This window comes from Cherax quadricarinatus, chromosome 32 (genome assembly GCF_038502225.1).
Source record: "Cherax quadricarinatus isolate ZL_2023a chromosome 32, ASM3850222v1, whole genome shotgun sequence".
In the NCBI taxonomy this organism is placed as follows: domain Eukaryota; kingdom Metazoa; phylum Arthropoda; class Malacostraca; order Decapoda; family Parastacidae; genus Cherax; species Cherax quadricarinatus.
The window spans coordinates 19,268,021-19,291,446 of NC_091323.1; the positions used below are offsets into that span (position 1 = coordinate 19,268,021).

A 23,426-nucleotide genomic window follows, 5' to 3' on the forward strand; every position below is an offset into this window, starting at 1 on the left:
TCTCACTGACCACGGGCTTCCTGCAGCTGGGTTTCCTCGACTGTCTGGTCAGAACTGACATACATCAGTTGAGTACGAGACTGTAGCTGATGTTGCATATTTTGCTGATTCTGCAACCTAAATCACTGAGTGAGAATGTGACCCCAGCTTACTGCAATAACTGCATCGAAGTCTGAGCAGCCTGGTAGAGGCTTACATTCAGACCAGTTCTGTGGTCTCTCCTGTCCAGTCACTGTCTTGTCTGAGTTTGTCGAGGGTTAAAGAGGAGCCAACATTCAATTTTGTGATGTAAAGTAAAAGGACACAAGTGCAACTAATGTGACATTTATTGTGGCAACGTTTCGCTCTCCAGGAGCTTTATCAAGCCATTACAAACAATACATGGACACAGAGGGTATATAAAGGCTCAGAGTGAGGTGAATACTAGTGAGGTACCATTTCGATGTTCACTAGTGGTAGTAGTGGTAGTAGTAGTAGTAGTAGTAGTAGTAGTAGTAGTACTACTACTACTACTACTACCACTAGTGAACATCGAAATGGTACCTCACTAGTATTCACCTCACTCTGAGCCTTTATATACCCTCTGTGTCCATGTATTGTTTGTAATGGCTTGATAAAGCTCCTGGAGAGCGAAACGTTGCCACAATAAATGTCACATTAGTTGCACTTGTGTCCTTTTACTTTACATATTGTCGGTAATTCTACCAACTTTATTACAATTTTGTGATGGACGTATCAGCTTACTACCAATGATGAGTACTTTTTATATCCCAAATACTCATACACATCAGTCACATTGGCCATAAATTTTTTAATAGGATTTAGTTCATAAACTTTCCAATATTCTGGCCAAATTCTGCTGTTCAAAATTGCAAAGAAGTTGTCTCTTTGCCTTGAGATAATCATGGTACGTGTTGCCAGACTTTCGACGGAGATACAAAAAATATTGTTGATACTTAGACGGTAACAATGCACAGGCTTATAAAACACCATCCCCCCCCCCAAAAAAAAAAAAATCTGTACTGGGACAATATGGCAGCTGTCTTCGCCTGATCGTAGCCGCGCAACTGTGGTGGCGGTGGTGGTGGCGGCGGCGGCCGGGGGGGGGGGGGGGACGGCGGCGGTGGTGACGACGGTGGTGGCGGCGGTGGTGACGACGGTGGTGGCGGCGGTGGTGCTGGTGGTGGTGGTTCTTCAGCAGCAGCAGCAGCAGCAGCAGCGGCGGCGGCGGCGGCGGCGTCCGCTCAAAGCAGTCGCCTTATTTTCGAAACATGGAAATATCTATCAAGGTTGGACTCGCTGTACTTGGGAATCACTGCTGTCACACAATGAATGTTGAACCCAGCTTGTGGTCTACCATCATTCATCTCACTTTCATTACTATTACCTTTCATATTTTTTCATATAAATTCATCTCAGTTTCTTGCTATACTGCCACTGCTCGGTAACAAAAGCCTGCTTCTTTACCAAGAGCATCTCTGCTCTTGGATGCTCTGGCGCTGCAGCTGCAGCGCCAGAGCAAGGTCGGTCCCCAGGAAGTTAGAAAAAACTAGCCTCTGCTTTTTGTGCCTCCAGAAGGATACTTTTACCTTGCTCGACATTACTATGGTTCGCGCACCCGTACTGCCTAGTAGCCAAGCTCCTACCCTGCTGCCTCTCCTCGCAAGTGCGTTGAGTTGAGAAATCCTAATAGTGTCACCTTCAGCTAGGTTATGCCCTTTGTCTTGGCGCGATCTCAAGTTAAATAATTAAAAGTGGGAAGGGGAACGAAGATCACACGACACCTTCAACCATTAGCGCTTTCTCGCTATTGATTTTAATAAGTTGCTCTTCAAACAAGTCATATAACTGGAACTTGTTCTCTCTCTCTCTCTCCTCCTATATTGAATTTCCGAATCTTCAACAAGCTTCCAACACTTTTATAATGGTAGTGTCTCCAGAGGATTAGATGTAAATATATTTGGACGTGCTCCTAGCATAATATTTTCAAGTCTAATTTATTAAAATTTCGATACGGCCTTTATCTATTGCTTAAGGCCTACCGTATACATTAAAGGTACGTAATTGAAACAACAGCAATAACAATAAAATTCAATTCAATATAATTTTTTTTAAAAGTTATTAAATCTAATAAATAAAATTTGTTTATGGCCGCTAAGTAATTTCTTCAAATAACAGTATAACAGTAAAGTGTACGTTAACATTATTTTAATAACCTAACTGGTAACTTAACGGGCCAGCTGTAACAAGTAAGCAGAGGCAAATTTCCTAGAGTGGCAATAACTGTGGCAACTTCAGAAGCACTAATTCACAAAGAGTAAGAGTTGTGTGCTGATAAATTGCTCAGAACACAGTAACTGGGTGTCACTTCCTGTCATGTGACTTATGTCAAGACAAAAAGGGCGTCCTCGGCCTAATGCCATCTAAGTACAGTATGTCGGTGGAGATTAAAGCCAGCAACAGAAGAACTGACTGGAGGGACCCTGAACCACCAACATCAGCTGACTGTTGTTTAGTCATACAAAGCTAGCATATAATGCAATATGTATAGTTATGATGAATGGTTTGAAAAACCGACAAGTTGAAGATTGAGACACTTATGCAGCATATGGGAATCTTTATTCAGGAAACGTTTCGCCACACAGTGGCTTCATCACCTCACTACAGTATATAAGCCACGTCTACGGCTCTATGCTGTACATTCTACAAGATTGATGGACTGAACACATCGACTCCAGGCTGAGGGACTGATTACCTCATACTCCTCCTCTCCTTACGCCTTCCTCTTTGTATTGGACTGATGAAGCCACTGTGTGGCGAAACGTTTCCTGAACAAAGATTCCCATATGCTGCATAAGTGTCTCAATCTTCAACATGTATAGTTATATTTACGTTATAATTTTATAAGTGACTAACAAGACTTACTGATGGAAGCAAATAATCACTGACAGTCCTGATGCCCACTCAAATGCTTACATTTTTATGTGTAACAGTGGCTTAACCAATAAAAGGAGTGTATGTGAGCCGTATACAGCTGCACAGGATAAAGTTACTGCATACATAAAGACAGAGAGAACTTCAGTCTTACATGGCACAGTCCCTATAATCCTGTAAACCACAGCAACGAAATCACACATCCTAGGAAGAACGGCAGGCAAAGAACAGCAGGCAAATGACTTAGGATTATACATTTGAGCGTTTAGTCTGGCTCACACCTACATAAAGTTCATTATAAGTCATGGGTGATGCTGTTGATCATAGGAAAATAAGAAACTCAACGAATACAAGAGATTGGGCTATCTGCACCACTTCACATTAGTAAGACAGAATACACTTGTCCCCCGGGGAAAAATATTATAGGTTCTCCCCAAGAACTGCTCTCCAGGATCACAAACTACGAGAGACCAAGGGGTTGTGAGACCAAGGATGAACATCTGATGTTTCCTGGATTCTCCACTGGCTTCCGAGGAGCTCAACAACGTTATCACTCAAGTTACTCATTCTGAACTAAATACTCAAAATTTAACTTTACCAAAAATCTCCCACTTACCTGAATCTTAAAACTTCAAATCTAGACGCACGAAGTTCATACATTATTAATACTACACTGTAGTATAAACACCTACCCAAAACAATACTGCCTTACACCCAATTGTAACATTCTCAGACTGTAAACTACTTTCAACAACTCACAATGTTATATTCCCATAATATAATTTCAATATTTATTTTTGAAATTATTGTAATTAGAGTAAAATTACTGTCTACTATATATAAAAAAAGATGTACAATTTGAATAAACTATGATTAATTTCTTTAGTATTAAGTAGTCTATATAATCTGCCCATAATGCCTAGGCATGATAGTGGCTCTCTGCATTGCAACTCATTATTGTAATTTCATAATCTCAATGTAATCTTGCAAAGTAAATTATTTTTTTTATTATAATGTAAATGGTGATGGTAAGAGGAAAAAAAAATCGTGAAGCGACCTGAGATTAGTGGTTGTGAATATTTCGCATGATTTGCCAATTCTAAACATTGTAAAAATCTATATATCGCGCCGAGCAGGTAAAACTTGCGATTTTGGCTTGAATAGCAACGTTCTTCTTGCCGAATAAGGCAAGCGAAAATTTGTGTATGCAAATATGCGAGAAAAATACATTTCATTGTGTTTGTTTATTATTGTACACTTATTTGAAATATATTTAACTAGATTAGGCTAAATTAAATGCGCTTGTTATAATAAGGTTAGGTAAGTTTTCTAAGGTTCTTTTGGTACAGTTATTAATTTTTACATTAACATAAATGATAAAAGATATACATCTTTAAACGTATAAGAGAGAATTTTAGAAACTACTTAATTTTAAACAAGTTCTTGCTAATTGACCAATTTTACCTATTCGGCACGACATATATATATATATATATATACATATATATATATATATATATATATATGCACGGGGCGTATATCTATGTTCACGGAAGTATCTGTGTATATACGTCGGATAAATTTAATACCCATATTAGGCATTAAAATATTCTCCATTTTGTTTATGGGTGAAATGCTGCCTTAATGACCCACGTGCGATTAATAAGTCTTCAGTCTGACACATTAACTAACCCTTGCAGCCTATCTTATTATTAACTGGAGACCAACGAGAGTAGTGAAGATATCTTGAAGATAGCATCTTACCTGGATATCAACGAGGGTAGTGAAGATATCTTGAAGATAGCGTCTCCGCCGCTTGGCTACATTGGACGGTGACACGTTACATTCTCCATTCTTCTGCACCACTCTCTTGCGCATCTTCTTACTGCTGATCCGAGTGTGTCTGTACCTGCCGGAGCCAACCACAACCATTACTGACAAGCTTTACTCTGTGTGTGTGTGTGTGTGTGTGTGTGTGTGTGAGTGTGAGTGTGAGTGTGAGTGTGAGTGTGAGTGTGAGTGTGAGAGAGAGAGAGAGAGAGAGAGAGAGAGAGAGAGAGAGAGACAAGAAAGGCAAGAGAGAATAAAGAGGGGACAGAAGAGAGAATCTAGTAAACATTTGTGAGATTGTTTATTAACTAATCTCTTCCAATATTTGACAATTGTAAATAATAACAATTCACCTTAAATTTAAGGTTACTGCAAATGTTTATATATATAAATTTTATAAACACTATTTGCATTTGAAAGACAAACATGTAAGAGATTTCCTGGGGTGCCGTGAGTCGTGGATATTTAAAAGCTAGTTGAAGTGGACAGGTACGATACACATGATACAATAGACATGGACGCAAAATGAAACGTTAAGTAGAGTGGATTTGGTTATGCTGACCTCACAGATTCTTCAACACATCCGTCTGATGAAGAGGGTCCCTGAGGCAGAAATAAACACATCCTTCCTACTCTCATTTTGCTTCCAAGTAAGAGTTTGTTTGTCGATGTTTATGAGTTAAAACGCCGTCCAGTGAGCCTGATATTAAGTTGCCAGGATAACTAGCGGGACCTATTATTACAATTATCAGTATTTATGCATTCATAGGGAAGTGCTAAATCCGTAGGGGTCCTTGATAACAGCCCAGGACGGGCAAAAACGTCTGAAATCCTTTTCCATTTTGAGAGCTGGTTGTGAATTGCCCCAGCAGCGGTATTGTGACTTCATGGTGGATAAATGTTACTAAGTGTAGTCTTGGGACTGTGTCAGTGTACTCAGAGTGCAGTTTATTTATTTATTTATTTATTTATTTATTTATTTTACAATTTGAGCATACATACAGAGGTACAAAAAAATACAGATAAGAGCAGCATGCCAAAGCCACTTATACTATGCATAGCATTACGGGCTGGCTTAAAATTAACTAAGCAATGATGAAATCAGTGATAATACATTATTGTAAACAGATAACTATAAAGCACAAATGAGTATTACAAAGACAGGTCATATGGTTGCATGCATTGTTGAACATTCAGTCGTATGGAGTATTCTGTTAGGTAGTGTATTTAAAAAATAATAAAGTTAGATTGGGTTTTAGGTTTAACATTTATGTGATATAATTGTGAGAAACATTTAAGATATACAATTTATAAGGTTCAGTTATTCAGTATTTATTTGGTTTTGGGTGAGTAAGTGATCTTTGAGAAGAGACTTGAATTTATAAACAGGTAGTGTTTCTTTTATATTTACAGGTAATGAATTCCAGATTTTAGGGCCTTTTATGTGCATTGAGTTTTTGCATAGTGTGAGATGGACACGAGGAACATCAAAGAGTGATCTGTGCCTTGTGTTATGGTCATGTGTTCTGTTGAGGTTGGCAAGGAGATGTTTGAGGGGAGGGTTAATATCAGAGTTAAGTGTTCTATGTATGTAATAGGTGCAGTAATAAGTATGGATGTTTTGTACGGTGAGTAGGTTTAGTGTTTTGAATATTGGTGGAGTGTGCTGCCTGTAGTGTGAATTTGTTATCATTCTGATTGCAGCCTTTTGTTGGGTAATTAGTGGTCTGAGATGGTTAATTGTTGTCGAGCCCCATGCACAAATTCCATAGGTGAGATAGGGGTAAATAAGAGAGTGATATAGGGCCAGGAGGGCTGACTGTGGAACATAGTACCGTATCTTCGATAGTATGCCTACAGTCTTGGAAATTTTCTTAGAAATTTGTTGTATATGTGTATGAAATTTGAGTCTATTATCAAGGTGGATTCCTAAGAATTTTCCCTCTGTTAGCTTTGTGATAGGTGATCCGTTTATCATTATGTTAAGAGGGACATCTGTAGCTCTGTTACCAAACTGAATGAAGTAGGTTTTGTCAATGTTTAGTGTAAGTTTGTTAGTCCTCAACCAGGTAGATATTTTCTGTAATTCGGTATTTACAGTATTGGCTAGCGTGACTGGGCTCGGGTGAGAGAAGATGTATGTAGTGTCATCTGCAAATAGTGTGGGTTTGAGTAATTGCGAAGCATTTGGTAGGTCATTTATGTATATGAGAAAGAGAAGAGGGCCAAGGACACTTCCCTGTGGGACACCAACTGTAATTGGTTGCGCAGAAGAGTTTGCCCCATTTGCGTACACATATTGGCTTCTGTTGCTGAGGTATGACTTGAGGTAGTTGAGGGAGTGCCCTCTTATACCATAGTGTGACAATTTTACGTGGAGCAAGTCATGGTCAACTGTATCAAAAGCTTTACGTAAGTCAATGAAGATCCCCAGTGGGACTTCTTTTTTCTCTATTGCAGTGTATATATGTTCTAGCATGTGTATAATAGCATCATTAGTATTTTTATTAGGCCTGAATCCAAATTGGCAGGGGTTGAGTATGTTTTGGGAGATAAGGTAGGAGTAGATTCGTTTATGAATTAATTTTTCGAAGATTTTTGAGAGAGGGTGTAAGTTGGATATTGGCCTATAGTTATTCAACTCTGTTTGGTCTCCTCCTTTGTGGATCGGGGTGACCCTTGCTATTTTGAGTACTGTAGGGAAGGTGGAGGATTCAATGGATTTGTTAAAGAGTGTTGCAATGATTGGTGATAGCATTTGTGACACTTTTTTGTATATAAAGGGTGGTAAGGTATTTAAATCTCCTGCCTTGTTTTTTAGTGCGTTGATAATAAGGGAGACTTCGTATGGGTTAGTCGGAGCTAGGAACAGTGTGTTCAGGTAGTTGCCGGTGAGGTAGTCATTTGGTGGGGTATCTGAGCTTGGGATTTTATTGGCAAGGTTTTGTCCTATAGTGGAGAAGAAATCGTTGAGTCTGTTTGCTGTTTCTGTTGGTGGGAGTTGGGGTTCATCTGATTTTGCTAATTTTATTTCGCGATATCTTTTTTGTTCCCAGAATTTCTGATAGGGTTTTCCAGGTCTTTTTTATATCACCTCGTAAGTTGGATAATCTGTTCTCATAATACAATTTTTTTGCCCTTCTTATCAGGCTGGTTAGGATTGACGAGTAACGTTTTGTTTGGTCTCTGGTTATGTGACCCATTCTGTACTGTTTTTCATATTGGTGTTTTGTATTTATGGATTTGAGAATGCTGGGTGTTAGCCAGGGACTGTTCAGTCTCTTAGCTGTCATCTGTTTATTTTTTTTAGGGCAGTGCTTGTTATAGAGGTATTGGGTCTTTTTTAGAAAATTATTAATACATTCGTCAATATCTGTATAGATTTCTAGCTCAGTGTGCCAATCAATGTTTGCTACTGCTGTTGTGAAGTTATTAATGGCTGCCTCATTGTGAAGTCTGAAGGTGACTTTAGTAGTGTCTTGGGGTAGTTTACCAAGAGTTGTTATGAGGAAAGTAGGGTAGTGGTCTGTGGTATTATCTGTAATTATGCCTGATTTTAAAGGGGATATGGTGTTGGTCCAGATGTGGTCAAGTAGGGAAACACTAGTCTCTAACTCTTGTAGGTTTTGTTACTGTTGGTAGTAACATACAGTTACTCATTGTGTTTGTGAATTCAGTAACGTGTGGGTCCTGGTCTTGCAGGAGATTTATATTGAAGTCACCTGAGAGTAGTAAGTGATCTTTGTTCATGCGTGCATCAGTTATCATACTTCCTAGGTTTTGACTAAATTGGCAAATGTTTGACTGTGGAACTCTGTAGATGTTTATCAATGTGAGAGGTTTTTGTAGGTATTTGGATTTGAATTTGGCTATTATATATTCCCCATGTTCATCCCTTGTGCAAGTTAACAACACTTACAAGAAACAACTACTTAAAAGACTGAAATAAAGAATCCATGAATGTAAAAAAAATTTTTTTGCGGTAGACTACATAATTTAGTCCTAAGCATCAAATTCAAAATGGAATGAAGTAGAACTGACGTAATGCCTTTCTTGGTGATCCACATTACTGGAAGTAATAACTTTAATGAAAACAAATATATTCTGAAAATGCTTAAAATGCATGTTTCAATGTAATCTGCAGCGTGTTCGTGCGCGTGGACAATAAAACAGAGTATACAAGTATACAAGGCATGCAGTCAACCATCATTACAGCATCCACTGTAAGAGAGATATGAGTAGTTTCTGGTTGCTTCTTACATAGACTAAATATTTGATCCAGAGTATTTTGAATGACAAACTCAATACTGTTGTTTTATCATACAGGCTTCCAAGGTTGCTTACCCACACCTAGTTCCTGCAGTTAAGAAATGCTACAAATTATTAACTTATTAAAAAGTAAAAATAAAAAAAAAGACCACCATCTTTTTATCTGATTACATTTAAATGGGATAGTAGCACCCTAAACATCTCATCCTCAAACATAATTATGTTTAATTATTCAAGTAATAGGCTTATTAATGTTAATCAGAAAGACGTAATGTAAATATTGGAGTGTACAAAATACCTTGCAAAACATTGTGATTTGGCATATATAGGTCAGAGGGGAGGAATTTTTAAACCACACTGAATGAATAAAAGATCAGTCAGATACATTCAAAACAACTGTTATTTTTCAGTATGTCCAGTGCTTGAACCCCATATTGACTGGGGAAAGAACTGAAATAATTCGTTACACGAAGTGCAGCAACAAAATAGTAATGGTGGTCTGCTATGACAGCAACCATCCCACCTGACTATCTACACACAATCCTGATCACTCAAGCGAGTTGTCACATTAGTTCAAGACGAATTTTGTGCATGTGTGTGTACACTCACCTAGTTATGGTTGCAGGTGTGTGTGTGTGTGTGTGTGTGTGTGTGTGTGTGTGTGTGTGTGGTGTGTGTGTGTGTGTGTGGTGTGTGTGTGTGTGTGTGTGTGTGTGTGTGTGTGTGTGTGTGTAAAACACACACACACACACACACCTGACAGGGAGGCAACAACGAGTCATGGTACGTAATGATGTATCACAGTGGGCACCTGTGACGAGCGGGGCCCCACAGGGGTCGGTCCTAGGACCAGTGCTATTTTTGATATATGTGAACGACATGACGGAAGGGTTAGACTCAGAAGTGTCCCTGTTTGCAGATGATGTGAAGTTAATGAGGAGAATTAAATCTGATGAGGACCAGGCAGGACTTCAAAGAGACCTGGACAGACTGGACACCTGGTCCAGCAAATGGCTTCTCGAATTTAATCCTGCCAAATGCAAAGTCATGAAGATAGGGGAAGGGCACAGAAGACCACAGAGTATAGGCTAGGTGGCCAAAGACTGCAAACCTCACTCAAGGAGAAAGATCTTGGGGTGAGTATAACACCGAGCATGTCTCCGGAAGCACACATCAATCAGATAACTGCTGCAGCATATGGGCGCCTGGCAAACCTGAGAACAGCATTCCGATACCTTAGTAAGGAATCATTCAAGACACTGTACACCGTGTATGTCAGGCCCATACTGGAGTATGCAGCACCTGTTTGGAACCCGCACTTGATAAAGCACGTCAAGAAACTAGAGAAAGTACAAAGGTTTGCGACAAGGTTAGTTCCAGAGCTAAGGGGAATGTCCTATGAAGAAAGATTAAGGGAAATCGGCCTGACGACATTGGAGGACAGGAGGGTCAGGGGAGACATGATAACGACATATAAAATACTGCATGGAATAGACAAGGTGGACAAAGACAGGATGTTCCAGGGAGGGGACACAGAAACAAGAGGCCACAATTGGAAGTTGAAGACACAAATGAGTCAGAGAGATAGTAGGAAGTATTTCTTCAGTCATAGAGTTGTAAGACAGTGGAATAGCCTAGAAAATGACGTAGTGGAGGCAGGAACCATACACAGTTTTAAGACGAGGTTTGATAAAGCTCATGGAGCGGGGAGAGAGAGGGCCCAGTAGCAACCGGTGAAGAGGCGGGGCCAGGAGCTAAGACTCGACCCCTGCAACCACAAATAGGTGAGTACACCCAGAAATGCATGCACAAAATTCATGAACTAATGTGACAGCTCACTTGAGTAATCAAGATTTGAGGTGGTTGTTTGTGATTACCAGCCCAACATCTTAGTCTACTGCACCACAGAGGCTCATAAGGTTTACAGGTAACCAGGTTGGTGATAGCACTAACTGACCCGATCACAACATTTTATTAAGTCCTAAGTGACTAATTCTACCTTAATTGTCAATGTGCTGAAAATTCACAATGAATATACGTAAAAGGTTGTTACATACAACTCAGCGAAGTAATTACAAGTTAGTCCCCTGGCACCACAGGTTAGAGAAAAAAACTGTCCTCCCCTTTCTGATAACATAATCTAAAAAAATGTGAAAAGAAAGAAATCCCAGTTCAGTTATTTCCAGCATCACTGTGGCTGTGTCAGGGACTGTGAGTGTAAAAGAAGAGCATTCAAGAGTGAGCCCCCAGTGACGTCACTGCCTTAGAAGTGTGTGCCAAGGTCACAAGTGTATCACATCTACCTGTCAAAGATACCCAGGTCAGTACTGCTATAATTATTATTATTATATTTATGTATGAAGGAATCGCTAAATCCTTAGAGGCCATAACGAGCCCAGGGGGAAACGGAGGACATTGAGACTTGATTCTGGTAGGTTTAGCGTTTCCTCTTAATTATAATAATTTTGAGACTTGATTCAAGGAGTTAGTTATTCTTTTAATACTGATGTATTTTTAATAACTATTTACTGACATACAGATAAATCAAACTAAAGTGGAAATATTTACTAGTCAAGTGTTGACTTATCAGTCACTTTCATCTTACAATCAGTCAACATTTACTAGTCAAGTGTTGACTTATCAGTCACTTTCATCTTACAATCAGTCAACATTTACTAGTCAAGTGTTGACTTATCAGTCACTTTCATCTTACAATCAGTCAACATTTACTAGTCAAGTGTTGACTTATCAGTCACGCTGCTCTTACAATCAACATTTAAAGACAAAACGTCTCAAATTTACCATTCATTAATATTTCAATTTTAATAAATCAGGAATTTGTAAATAATAGTGTCATTGTTGGTATATTAAATAAGATTCTGTGCTAATTATTTTACATTACTGTATCCAGAATGTCTAGAGACAGACTCTGTAAATAAACCAAAGTTTTTATTATTATTAAAGCAATACTACTAAAAATTAGTTATCAAAAACAATTTTAAGCCAATTTTTATATTTTGCTGATTAATTTGATTTGTACCTCAGTTACGATAATAATAATAATAATAAATAATAATAATAATAATAATAATAATTCTTTATTTCTACAAGTACATGTACAAGGTATACATCAGTGACATACTACTACACAGAAAGCCCCTTGTTATGCTGAGCATTTCTGGCAAATTAGGTCAGTTTTGTCCCAGGATGCGACCCACACCAGTCAACTAACACCCAGGTACCCATTATTACTGATGTGTGAACATGGACAACAAGTGTCTTATGGAAACACGCCCAATGTTTCCACCCCTTCGCCGGGAATCGAACTCGGACCCCTCACCATGTGAAGCGAGAGCTTTTGCCAACAGGCCACGGGCCACCACTGGCTCATACTTGAGCCAGCGGTGTTCCAACCACTTATTCAGTAACTATTATTATGCCAGTCAACTGGACGAGTTAAAAATCTTACATAAATAAATATCAATGTTTTAGTTTATAACTTAACACATCTGAGGTTGGTATTTTCTAATCGGTATATTGAAATTGCTTTTTATTCTGGTTTTCACGTTTGATCGGCTGATATATTCTAACTGGTACATTCCAACTGGTATTTATTGCTGGTGTACTGTGTCTCAGAAAACTTTCATGTAACTATTGACAAATGTAGGTCTCCTCTTACTCAGTTTTATATACATCATTCCCGATTTTATTTTTCTTGTCATAACTATTTTTTTTAGTTACTTCAGCCTTTCAATATGGAGGGTTCTTAGTGTGTAGAGGTGTCAAGTTAACAATTATATTTTTAAAATAGTTTGGCACTGGTCGGTTTTAAACATTTAACATCGGTGCATCTTACTTACCTGGAGGTTTCTGGGGGTCAACGCCTCCACCACCCGGCCCATGACCAGGCCTCATTAAGTATACCTGGAGTGTGTTCTGGGGGTCAACGACCCCGCAGGCCGGTCCATGACCAGGCCTCGTGGTGGATTAGGGCCTGATCAACCAGGCTGTTACTGCTGGCCGCACACAAACAGAAGAACGAACCACAGCCCGGCTGGCCAGGTCCTGACTTGAGATGCCTATTCAGCTTCCTCTTGAATAAAGCCAGGAGGGGGATCTTTTGGTAATTCACCTTATGTACTGGGAGGCAGTTAAACAGTCTCGAGTCCCTGACACTTAATGTGTTGTCTCTTAGTGTCTCATGGCGCCTGGTTTTCTCTTGGGATGATGGTGCACCACCTACCGAGTCTTTTGCTTTCGTAAGGAGTGATTTACGTGTGACTAGTCCCTCTAGGTTTTGTCAAGTGTGTATTATGTATCTCGCCTGCGTTCCAAAGAGTACAGATCAAGGGGCTGTAACCGTTCCCTGTAATTTAGGTGCTTTATTGTACTTATACATGCAGCGAAAGTTATCTGTATATTATCCAGGTCTGCAATTTCGTCTACCTTGAAAGAGGCCGTTAGTGTACAGCAGTATTCTAGACTATAAAGAACAAGCTATTTGAAGAGAATAATCATTGGCTTGGTATCCCTAGTTCTGAAAGCTTTCATTAACCATCCTATCATGTTCCTAGCAGATGTGGTAGACACATTATGATCTTTGAAAGTTAGACTGGAGATCTGCAGTGTCCTCGATGGATGACACTGTCATGCAAATTCTTTTATTGTCAGCAAAGGGGGACACGATGCTATGGCTTACAGCTCTATCAGATACGAGGGTGAAGAAAAGGATGGGAGCGAGCACCCTACCTGTGGAACAGAGCTTTTTACTGTAGCCGCCTCTGACTCTTTAATATTACTCGAGGAAGATATAAATTTTTATTGGTGTTTGTAGTCTTCAATTTGATAAATTAGACATGGGCAACTCTTGGGTATCTTTATTGAGGAAACGTTTCGCCACACAGTGGCTTCATCAGTCCATACAAAGGAGAATCTTGAAGAACAGGAGGAGAATGAGGTAATCAGTCCCTCAACCTTGAGTCGATGTGGTCAGTCCATCAATCTTGAATAGAAGCCACTGTGTGGCGAAACGTTTCCTCAATAAAGATACCCAAGAGTTGCACATGTGTCTAATTTATCAACATGTCGGTTCTCTGAACCATTCATCTACAAACAGTCTTCAATTTACCAAGTTTATCAATAAAAAATCTGGAGTATCGTATCTACCCTTCTGAATTTCTTAAGAAATTAAACTATCAAGTTATAATCTTCACCATATATATATTTTTTATGTAATTCCCGTCAGCCTTTGAGAAGATATTAATTTTTATCTAATACCTACAATGAATGTTAAATCTTTAATGAAATTAAAAACATTGTTTATAACAATGTTAATGTCTACTAGGTGTTCTTATAAGGGAAAATAAACTTGTATGAGCTTCACTGAGAAGTGTGTTTTATGTTCCCCAATATAAGAGAGAGCGCCTCTTCAAGTGGGTCTCCTTGGCGCAGAGAAGAGGCTATTGGTCTGAGGAATTAAACCTTTTGGTCTTCTTCCTCAGACCGAACCTAATTACCCCCCAATTCCCCCTTCCCTTTCCCCCATCCCTCCACTTTCCCTTTCCTGTTTCTACCTTTGAGGTTGTTCCCTTGGATTTCGTAGTTCCTAGACCTGAGAAGGTGCTCCAGGGTCCACCTCCTTCCGTTGAGGTCTTTGGTGGTAGTGTAGTTTGCTGTGGAATCTGGATCATCTAGAGATCCTGATCCCTCTCCAATCTACCGGGTTGGGGGGGAGGCTTCGGGTGTTTTTCAGGTGACTGGTGTATCTCTGGAGGCTGCCTGTTGGATTCCAGGTGGTGGTGGCGGCTGAAGGAGGTATGTTTTGTGGCGGGTTTCCGACTGTCCGCCCTTTTGTCCACTGAGGTGGCTCGGTAGATGTGAGGTTGCTATCCTAAACTGCTGGTTTACTGGCCTGAAGGGTAAGGTATGGCACGGGTTCCATGCCGCATCTGCACCACCGGCTGCGCTGAGGTTGTCCTCTTGGGTACGGAAAGGGAGACTTGTGGTCCTTTGTTCCTGGGAGCTGCCCCTCCACGCTCCCCCATTTTTTTGTTATTTTTCTTAAAAACAAAAGAAAAGAGAGACCTAACCATGGAGTCCCAAATCAATGTACCTCCTCCTCCTGGGCCCCTTCCTGTAGCAGCGCCCTCTGACGACCCTGCCTTGTTATCGGACCATTCTTCGGACCTTTCTACTGCCCCTGTATCTCCTGTGGGTGACATTTTGTCCCACGCTCTGGATATAGAGGCTCGGCCTGACTCCTTTGACACCTCCGCACGTCTTTGACTATGCTTCCGGCCTCTCCCTATATGGTGCGACGGTTTTTGAATCACGTGCCAGCCTCAAAACGGCCCACCTCCGGTCTTGTATCTAAACGACCACGACCTTCTTCTGAAGACATTATTTCGACTGATTCTCATTCTACTCGGAAAAGATCAACACGACAATCACTTCCTTTACATACTACACATCATAATGCACAATGGACGAAGTTTTTCACTCTACAACCGACATCTTCAGAATATCTTTCTGATCATAGTATCAGCGAGGCGCTCCTATGCCATGTTAGTTGTAATATTCCATTTCATGCACGCATCGTCACAATACAGAATGCTAGCCAAGCTCACGATCTTTCTCTGCTTACAACCACAGATGCCATTCCTGTGACAACTGAAAAAATCACTCAATTCTTGCAGTGGTACTGTCATTCTACCACATACCAGCGTTCAACATAATTTCCAGACATGTGGTGATGACATTCTGGCACAGCCTGAGCTCCAAGACCTCCCCATCCTTTAAAGTAGAGAAATATATACTGCCTGCCCATGGGCAGAGATGCTACCCCTGCAATATAGCTTTCTTAACTTTTGATTGCTGTGAGCTTCCATCTTCGGGACAGCGGAATAGCATTTACAAGTCCGACAGGTGACCCCTACACCACAATAATGTAGAAATTGCTGGCAGTTTGGCCATCCAGGAAAATATTGCAGGTCCATGGCTGAATGACCAGTCTGTGGTGCCGATGATCTTGTGGTCTGCCTCCCTCCTGCCTTAATTGTCATGAAGCTCATCCATCTTATTTTCGTCGTTGCCAGGTTTACTTGAACGAACCTGAAATCCGTTGTCTCAAAGAGACAGAAGGCTTTACTTACGCCATGCCAGTCTCTCATCTATGCCTCCATGGGAGACTTTCCCGTATTTCTTATTCTCGAGTTACTAAAGGACCCCCAACCTCTGGGGTCCCAATTCCTGCAGTCTCTCATGCAATCACACCTTCCACAGTCACCTCTGATCTAACTCTTTTGCAGTCCTGGACTCCGAGGTCCCTACCCCGTCACCTTCTGTTCTCCAATCTTCATCTCACACGCAAGCTTCTATGTCTACAAGACCTCGCACAACAGCTCCTCCCCCTCGCTTCTCTACTTCTTCAAGGTCCAACAAATCCCCAAAGGGTAAATTTATTTAATTTTCAGTCTCAGTACCTCGATCTTTACCTCTTACTCGTTCTGTTCTGAGTGTGGAGGTCCATCCTCCCCTCGTACAGTATCTTCCTCTCCTGTCCCCTCCCAAGCGTCTTCACAAGTTACCTCTAACCTCTTGTCTACCCCCCATGTTGGTAAATTTCATCGGCGCCCCACTCTTTACTCACCCTCCCCCTTCTATCTCTAATATCGTCTCACATACAACGTAATTGTCCTCTGAAACAGCTGAAGCTATCTCCGACTACACTGCAGAGACCAAACCACTGATGGACACCGATCCACCTCCTGTTGCTTCTCTTCACTCTTCTCCATCTGCACAACTCCTTTCTTTGCACTTCCCAACCCTTTGCTGATGGTTCGTTTTCCATTGCCTCTACATGAGGACTTTGCTAACCTTTCAAGTCCTTAGATACCTCTACCTTCCCATTTCTTATATCCTTCTCTTCGCAAGTCACGGCTTATTTACAGTGGAATATCTGAGGCCTCAGAGGTAACTGGAGTGAGCTTCAGGTGTTGTTCTCCCAGTTTTTCCCCGTTTGTGTTTGTTTACAAAAACTCAAATTACGCTCTGCTGTTATCCATCCCATCTCAGGCTATGTTTTATATTCATCGGATCCTGTTCCCGATAGAACCTTTAATGAAAGTGCACTTCTTATATGCACCAGTATTCCATACCATCGGCTCTCTGTTCATACTTCACTGCATTACACTGCAGCCTGCATCTACTTATTATAATAAAAAAAAGCGCTAAACCACAAGGGTTATACAGCACAGCAGGGCAGGGAAGGTGCAGGGGTAATGGGTAGCAAGAGGGAGAGGGATGATTATTAGGTTATGAAGTGCGGCAGGGCAGTGGATAGTGCAGGGGTGGAGGGTAGCTAGAGATTAAGGTGGAAAGGGCTGAGAGTGCTAGACACATCATCATCAGAGTTTGTAGTAAATCAGTTGCTGTCAAAAAGTCAATGAGAGAGTCAGGATTAAAGGAGGGTCCGTCAGCAAGAAGGGAAGGTAAAGAAAGGATAGCAGAGCGGAGACGACGACGGAGGTAAATTCAGTGTGCTCGTTGATAAAGTGGGCAGTTCAACAGAATGTGGCTAACAGATATTGGGACTTAACAATTCTCACAGAGAGGAACAGGATGCCTCTCCATGAGATACCCATAAGACGAGTGTGGCCGATGCATAGATGGTAGAGAGTAGTCTCTCAACCTCGACACTGATGACAAGAAGACGGCCAGAAACCTATACTCGGTTTAACAGAATGAAGTTTGTTATGGAGCAGATCAGACCAACGTTGTTGCCAATGGGTGCAAAGATGGGTAGCAATTACAGCAAAATAGTGTGTGAATGGAACACTTCTATATGAAACTGGAAGGTCATGCACTGCTGACTGCGCACCAGTGTCTGCCTGTTCATTGCCCTGTACGTCAACATGACCAAGGACCCAGCAAAAAGCAGTATCTCTGTGTCTGCTAGCGATACGGAATAACCAAAGTTGGATACGAGGAACTAGGGGGTGAGGTGTATAAAATTTCTGTATAGCCTGTAAAGGACTAAGCAAGTCTGAAACGACCACAAATGGTGACACAGGCATAGATGCAATATGGATAAGTGCTACAAGAATGGCATACAATTCAGCCGTAAAAATGCTAGCTGAGGGTAATAAATGCCCTCACACGACGCTGTCCAGAAACACTGCTGTGAATCCGACACCATCAGAAGACTTAGAACCATCGGTATACACCGCAATGGCAGGAGAATGAAAGCAGAAGTGGTCAAGAAAAAGAGAGCAGGAAGCCACCATAGGCAGTTAGGCTTTCGCGCATGGCAGTGGGAAAGAACAAACACGAACAGCCGAAATTTCCCATGTGGGCAGGGAAAAGTGAGATACTACATGAACATAGAGAGGTGGTAAATGAAGAGAAGGCAAGAGTGAATGTAGGCAGAGAGAAAAGGGACGGAGTAAACAGGGGCGACGAACAAATAAAGAACGTTTACTAACATTAGTGACTAGCTTATATACGGAAGGATTGTGGAGGTCATGAGATCGAACATAATAGCGAAGGCAATGAGCATCACGGCGGTCAGACAAGGATGGAAAATTTGCTTCTGCATAGAGGCTCTCAATATGGGATGAACTAAAGGCACCAAGGCACAGACAGAGACCTTGGTGATGTACAGGATCTAACAGAGTTGTGGGAGAGGCTGCAGAATAGATTTGGTCACCATAATCTAGCTTGGACAAGACTAGGGTGGAATGCAAATGGAGGAGAGTGCGACAATCTGCTCCCCATGAACGATGTGCGAGAACCTCAAGGAGATTTAGCCGGCCATGGCAAGTAGTCTTTAACAAAGAAATGTGAGGTCTCCACATCAGCCGGCGATCAAAGAGCAGGCCTAGAAATCTGACCATATCACATGCCAGAATACGTGAACCTGTAAGTACAATGGAGTATCCAGTATAAACGGGCATCTAGTGAAGGTAATGAATCAGGTTTTCATACTGGAAAATTTAAAGCCATGAGAAGTGGTCCAATGGGAGACTCGGTCTATCACAACCTGAAGGGAGGCTGCTACTAGTCGACAGTCAGAACCCGAGCAAACTATAGCGAAGTCATCAACATAAAGTGATGACCAAATATGTGAAGGAAGAATGGATGGTAGGTCATTTATAGCTAAGAGAAAAATAGTAGTACTGAGGACACAACCTTGTGGGACTCCTTTGGCTTGTACAAAGTCTGAGGAAAGCGAGGCATTAATACGGACCCAAATATGTCTATTGAACAAGAAAGCAGCGATGAAGTTTGGTAGATTACCACTGAGGCTTAAGGAGTGGGCTTGGACTAGAATGTTATACCTCCAAGTGGTGTCATATGCCTTCTCCAGATCGAAAAAGACCGCTAGGACAGAGTGGTTGTCAGCAAAGGCATTTCGAATATAAGTATTGAAGTGGAGCAAGGGGTCTAAAGCAGAGCTGCCTTTGTGAAAGCCATATTGACGAGGGGAAAGGCTGTTGTGTGTCTCTAAGAACCACATCAGACGTCTATTCACCAACTGTTCCATCATCTTGCAGACCACACTAGTCAAGGCAATGGGACGATAGTGAGAGGTGTCAAGCCCTGAGGTGCCTGGTTTACGAAACGGTAGTACAATAGCTGATTTCCAGTGTTGTGGGAGAACCCCTAGCTCCCAAATTAGATTGAAAAGACGCAAAAGACGCTCTGTGGTATGGCTATATCGATAATGGCCCCATGCAGCAAGTTTTAAATGCACTGCATGGTGCATGTAGGAGACCACCAAGGTACGCATGTCTGAGAATGCCTACCTGAAGTTTGGGGGGTGGAACGAGCAAATTGCCAACGAGGGTTATGAAACGGTCATAGTAGAAGTAAGAAGGATAGGAAAGTGATCACTACCATGTAAATCTTGAACAGACCATGTGAAATCAAGTGCAATGGGCGAGGAACAGATAGATCAATGCAGGAGAGAGACAGAGTGCGAGAATCAAAATGGGTAGGAGCGCCTGTATTTAAAACATGAAGAGGATGAGAAATGAGAAGTCTCTCCAACTGATCACCACGAGAGTCGCAGTGGGACCCTCCCCACAGGTGATGGTGAGCCTTAAAATCACCCAACAAGTCGGGCGGCGGTAGAGAAGAAATTGAAAACACGATGTCAGAGATAGAGAATGCATGGGAGGGAGAAAGAGAGAGCAAACTGAAAACCATCTGTGTAAATAAATCCGAGCTGCAGTATAATGCAGCAGGGAACGAATAAAAACTTGTTGATATGGTATATCAACGCACACAAGAAACGCATTTTCATTATATGATTCGTCAAGTAAAGGACCTGAAGAATGTAATAACACGTAGCCTGAAACGGGGCATATGACAGCAGAACGAATTTTGGGCTCTTGCAACCCAACACATATTGGGAGAGCAACACCTGGAGTTCTCCTCGACTGCCTCTAAGGCCACGAATATTCCATTGTAAAAAAGACATTATGACTTTTTTCTTAATAATGTACACCGTGCCCAGAGTATACACATTCCCCAGAGAGATATTAGGTCTAATAATAACGATCCCAAATGGGTTAACAGTAGGTTAAATCATCTATTAGAGGAGAAAAGGGGAATTTATAGGCGCATCAGAAGAGGAGAGGTTAACCTTACTGACCAATATGTTCAGCTTAAAAGAGAAGTAAAAAAGGGGATTAGAAAGGCTAAACGTGACTATGAAATTAGAGTTGCTAATGAGTCAGACTAATCCAAAGGGGTTCTTTCAAGTGTATAGGACGAAGGTAAAGGAAAAAGTAGGACCTCTGAAAATTGGGAATGGACAGCTGACGGATAACGAACTGGAAATGTGTTCCTTATTTAATGACTATTTTTTGTCAGTTTTTACACAGTAAGATGTAAATGAGATTCCAGTAATTAACAATTATTTAGTTCCTGATGAATTTAAATTAACTAATATTACAGTCACGAGGGACATGGTTATTAAACAGATAGACTAACTGAAGCAAAGTCCCCGGGACCCGATGAGTTGTTTTCGAGGGTACTAAAGGAATGCAAGATGGAGCTTAGTCAGCCATTAACGAGTGTGTTTAATACGTCCATCCTTACCGGTGTTGTGCCAGAGTTGTGGAAGATGGCTAATGTGGTTCCTATATTCAAATCAGGGGATAAGTCCATTCCCTCAAATTACCGTCCAATAAGCCTGACATCTACAGTGGGCAAGTTACTAGAATCAATTATTATTTTTTATTTATCACACTGGCCGATTCCCACCAAGGCAGGGTGGCCCGAAAAAGAAAAACTTTCACCATCATTCACTCCATCACTGTCTTGCCAGAAGGGTGCTTTACACTACAGTTTTTAAACTGCAACATTAACACCCCTCCTTCAGAGTGCAGGCACTGTACTTCCCATCTTCAGGACTCAAGTCCGGCCTGCCGGTTTCCCTGAACCCCTTCATAAATGTTACTTTGCTCACACTCCAACAGCACGTCAACTATTAAAAACCATTTGTCTCCATTCACTCCTACCAAACACGCTCACACGTGCCTGCTGGAAGTCCAAGCCCCTCGCACACAAAACCTCCTTTACCCCCTCCCTCCAACCTTTCCTAGGCCGACCCCTACCCCGCCTTCCTTCCACTACAGACTGATACACTCTTGAAGTTATTCTGTTTCGCTCCATTCTCTCCACATGTCCGAACCACCTCAACAACCCTTCCTCAGCCCTCTGGACAACAGTTTTGGGAATCCCGCACCTCCTCCTAACTTCCAAACTACGAATTCTCTGCATTATATTCACACCACACATTGCTCTCAGACATGACATCTCCACTGCCTCCAGCCTTCTCCTCGCTGCAACATTCATCACCCATGCTTCACACCCATAAGAGCGTTGGTAAAACTATACTCTCATACATTCCCCTCTTTGCCTCCAAGGACAAAGTTCTTTGTCTCCACAGATCCACAGACTCCTAAGTGCACCACTCACCCTTTTCCCCTCATCAATTCTATGATTCACCTCATCTTTCATAGACCCATCAGCTGACACATCCACTCCCAAATATCTGAATACATTCACCTCCTCCATACTCTCTCCCTCCAATCTGATATCCAATCTTTCATCACCTAATCTTTTTGTTATCCTCATAACCTTACTCTTTCCTGTATTCACTTTCAATTTTCTTCTTTTGCACACCCTACCAAATTCATCCACCAATCTCTGTAACTTCTCTTCAGAATCTCCCAAGAGCACAGTGTCATCAGCAAAGAGCAACTGTGACAACTCCCACTTTATGTGTGATTCTTTATCTTTTAACTCCACACCTCTTGCCAAGACCCTCGCATTTACTTCTCTTACAACCCCATCTATAAATATATTAAACAACCACGGTGACATCACACATCCTTGTCTAAGGCCTACTTTTACTGGGAAATAATTTCCCTCTTTCCTACATACTCTAACTTGAGCCTCACTATCCTCGTAAAAACTCTTCACTGCTTTCAGTAACCTACCTCCTACACCATACACCTGCAACATCTGCCACATTGCCCCCCTATCCACCCTGTCATATGCCTTTTCCAAATCCATAAATGCCACAAAGACCTCTTTAGCCTTATGTAAATACTGTTCACTTATGTTTCACTGTAAACACCTGGTCCACACACCCCCTACCTTTCCTAAAGCCTCCTTGTTCATCTGCTATCCTATTCTCCGTCTTACTCTTAATTCTTTCAATAACAACTCTACCATACACTTTGCCAGGTATACTCAACAGACTTATCCCCCTATAATTTTTGCACTCTCTTTTATCCCCTTTGCCTTTATACAAAGGAACTATGCATGCTCTCTGCCAATCCCTAGGTACCTTACCCTCTTCCATACATTTATTAAATAATTGCACCAACCACTCCAAAACTATATCCCCACCTGCTTTTAACATTTCTATCTTTATCCCATCAATCCCGGCTGCCTTACCCCCTTTCATTTTACCTACTGCCTCACGAACTTCCCCCACACTCACAACTGGCTCTTCCTCACTCCTACAAGATGTTGTTCCTCCTTGCCCTATACACGAAATTACAGCTTCCCTATCTTCATCAACATTTAACATTATTATTATTATAATCAAGGGGGAAGCGCTAAACCCGGAGGATTATACAGTGCCTGGGGGGATGTGGAAGGCATTCAGCCTTAATTCGGGGAACTGGAGCACAGATCCAATTTCCTAAATCAAGAGCCCCTCACCAACATCAAGGAACCTTCCTTGAGGGGTCAACATTTAACAATTCCTCAAAATATTCCCTCCATCTTCCCAATACCTCTAACTCTCCATTTAATAACTCCTCTCCTATTTTTAACTGACAAATCCATTTGTTCTCTAGGCTTTCTTAACT

At 41.4% G+C, this 23,426-nt stretch overlaps 1 protein-coding gene across 12 annotated transcripts in view; it reads right to left on the bottom strand.

The window, feature by feature from the left end:
* LOC128690315 (ATP-sensitive inward rectifier potassium channel 12) overlaps nucleotides 1-23,426 on the bottom strand; it is a 569,607-nt gene that overhangs the window by 34,187 nt on the left and 511,994 nt on the right. For all 12 annotated transcript variants that reach the window (XM_053778974.2, XM_053778975.2, XM_053778983.2 and 9 more), the window contains one exon: nucleotides 4,699-4,843. In XM_053778974.2, coding sequence (XP_053634949.1) covers nucleotides 4,699-4,843 — 145 coding nt within the window. The remainder of the gene's footprint in view (nucleotides 1-4,698; nucleotides 4,844-23,426) is intronic.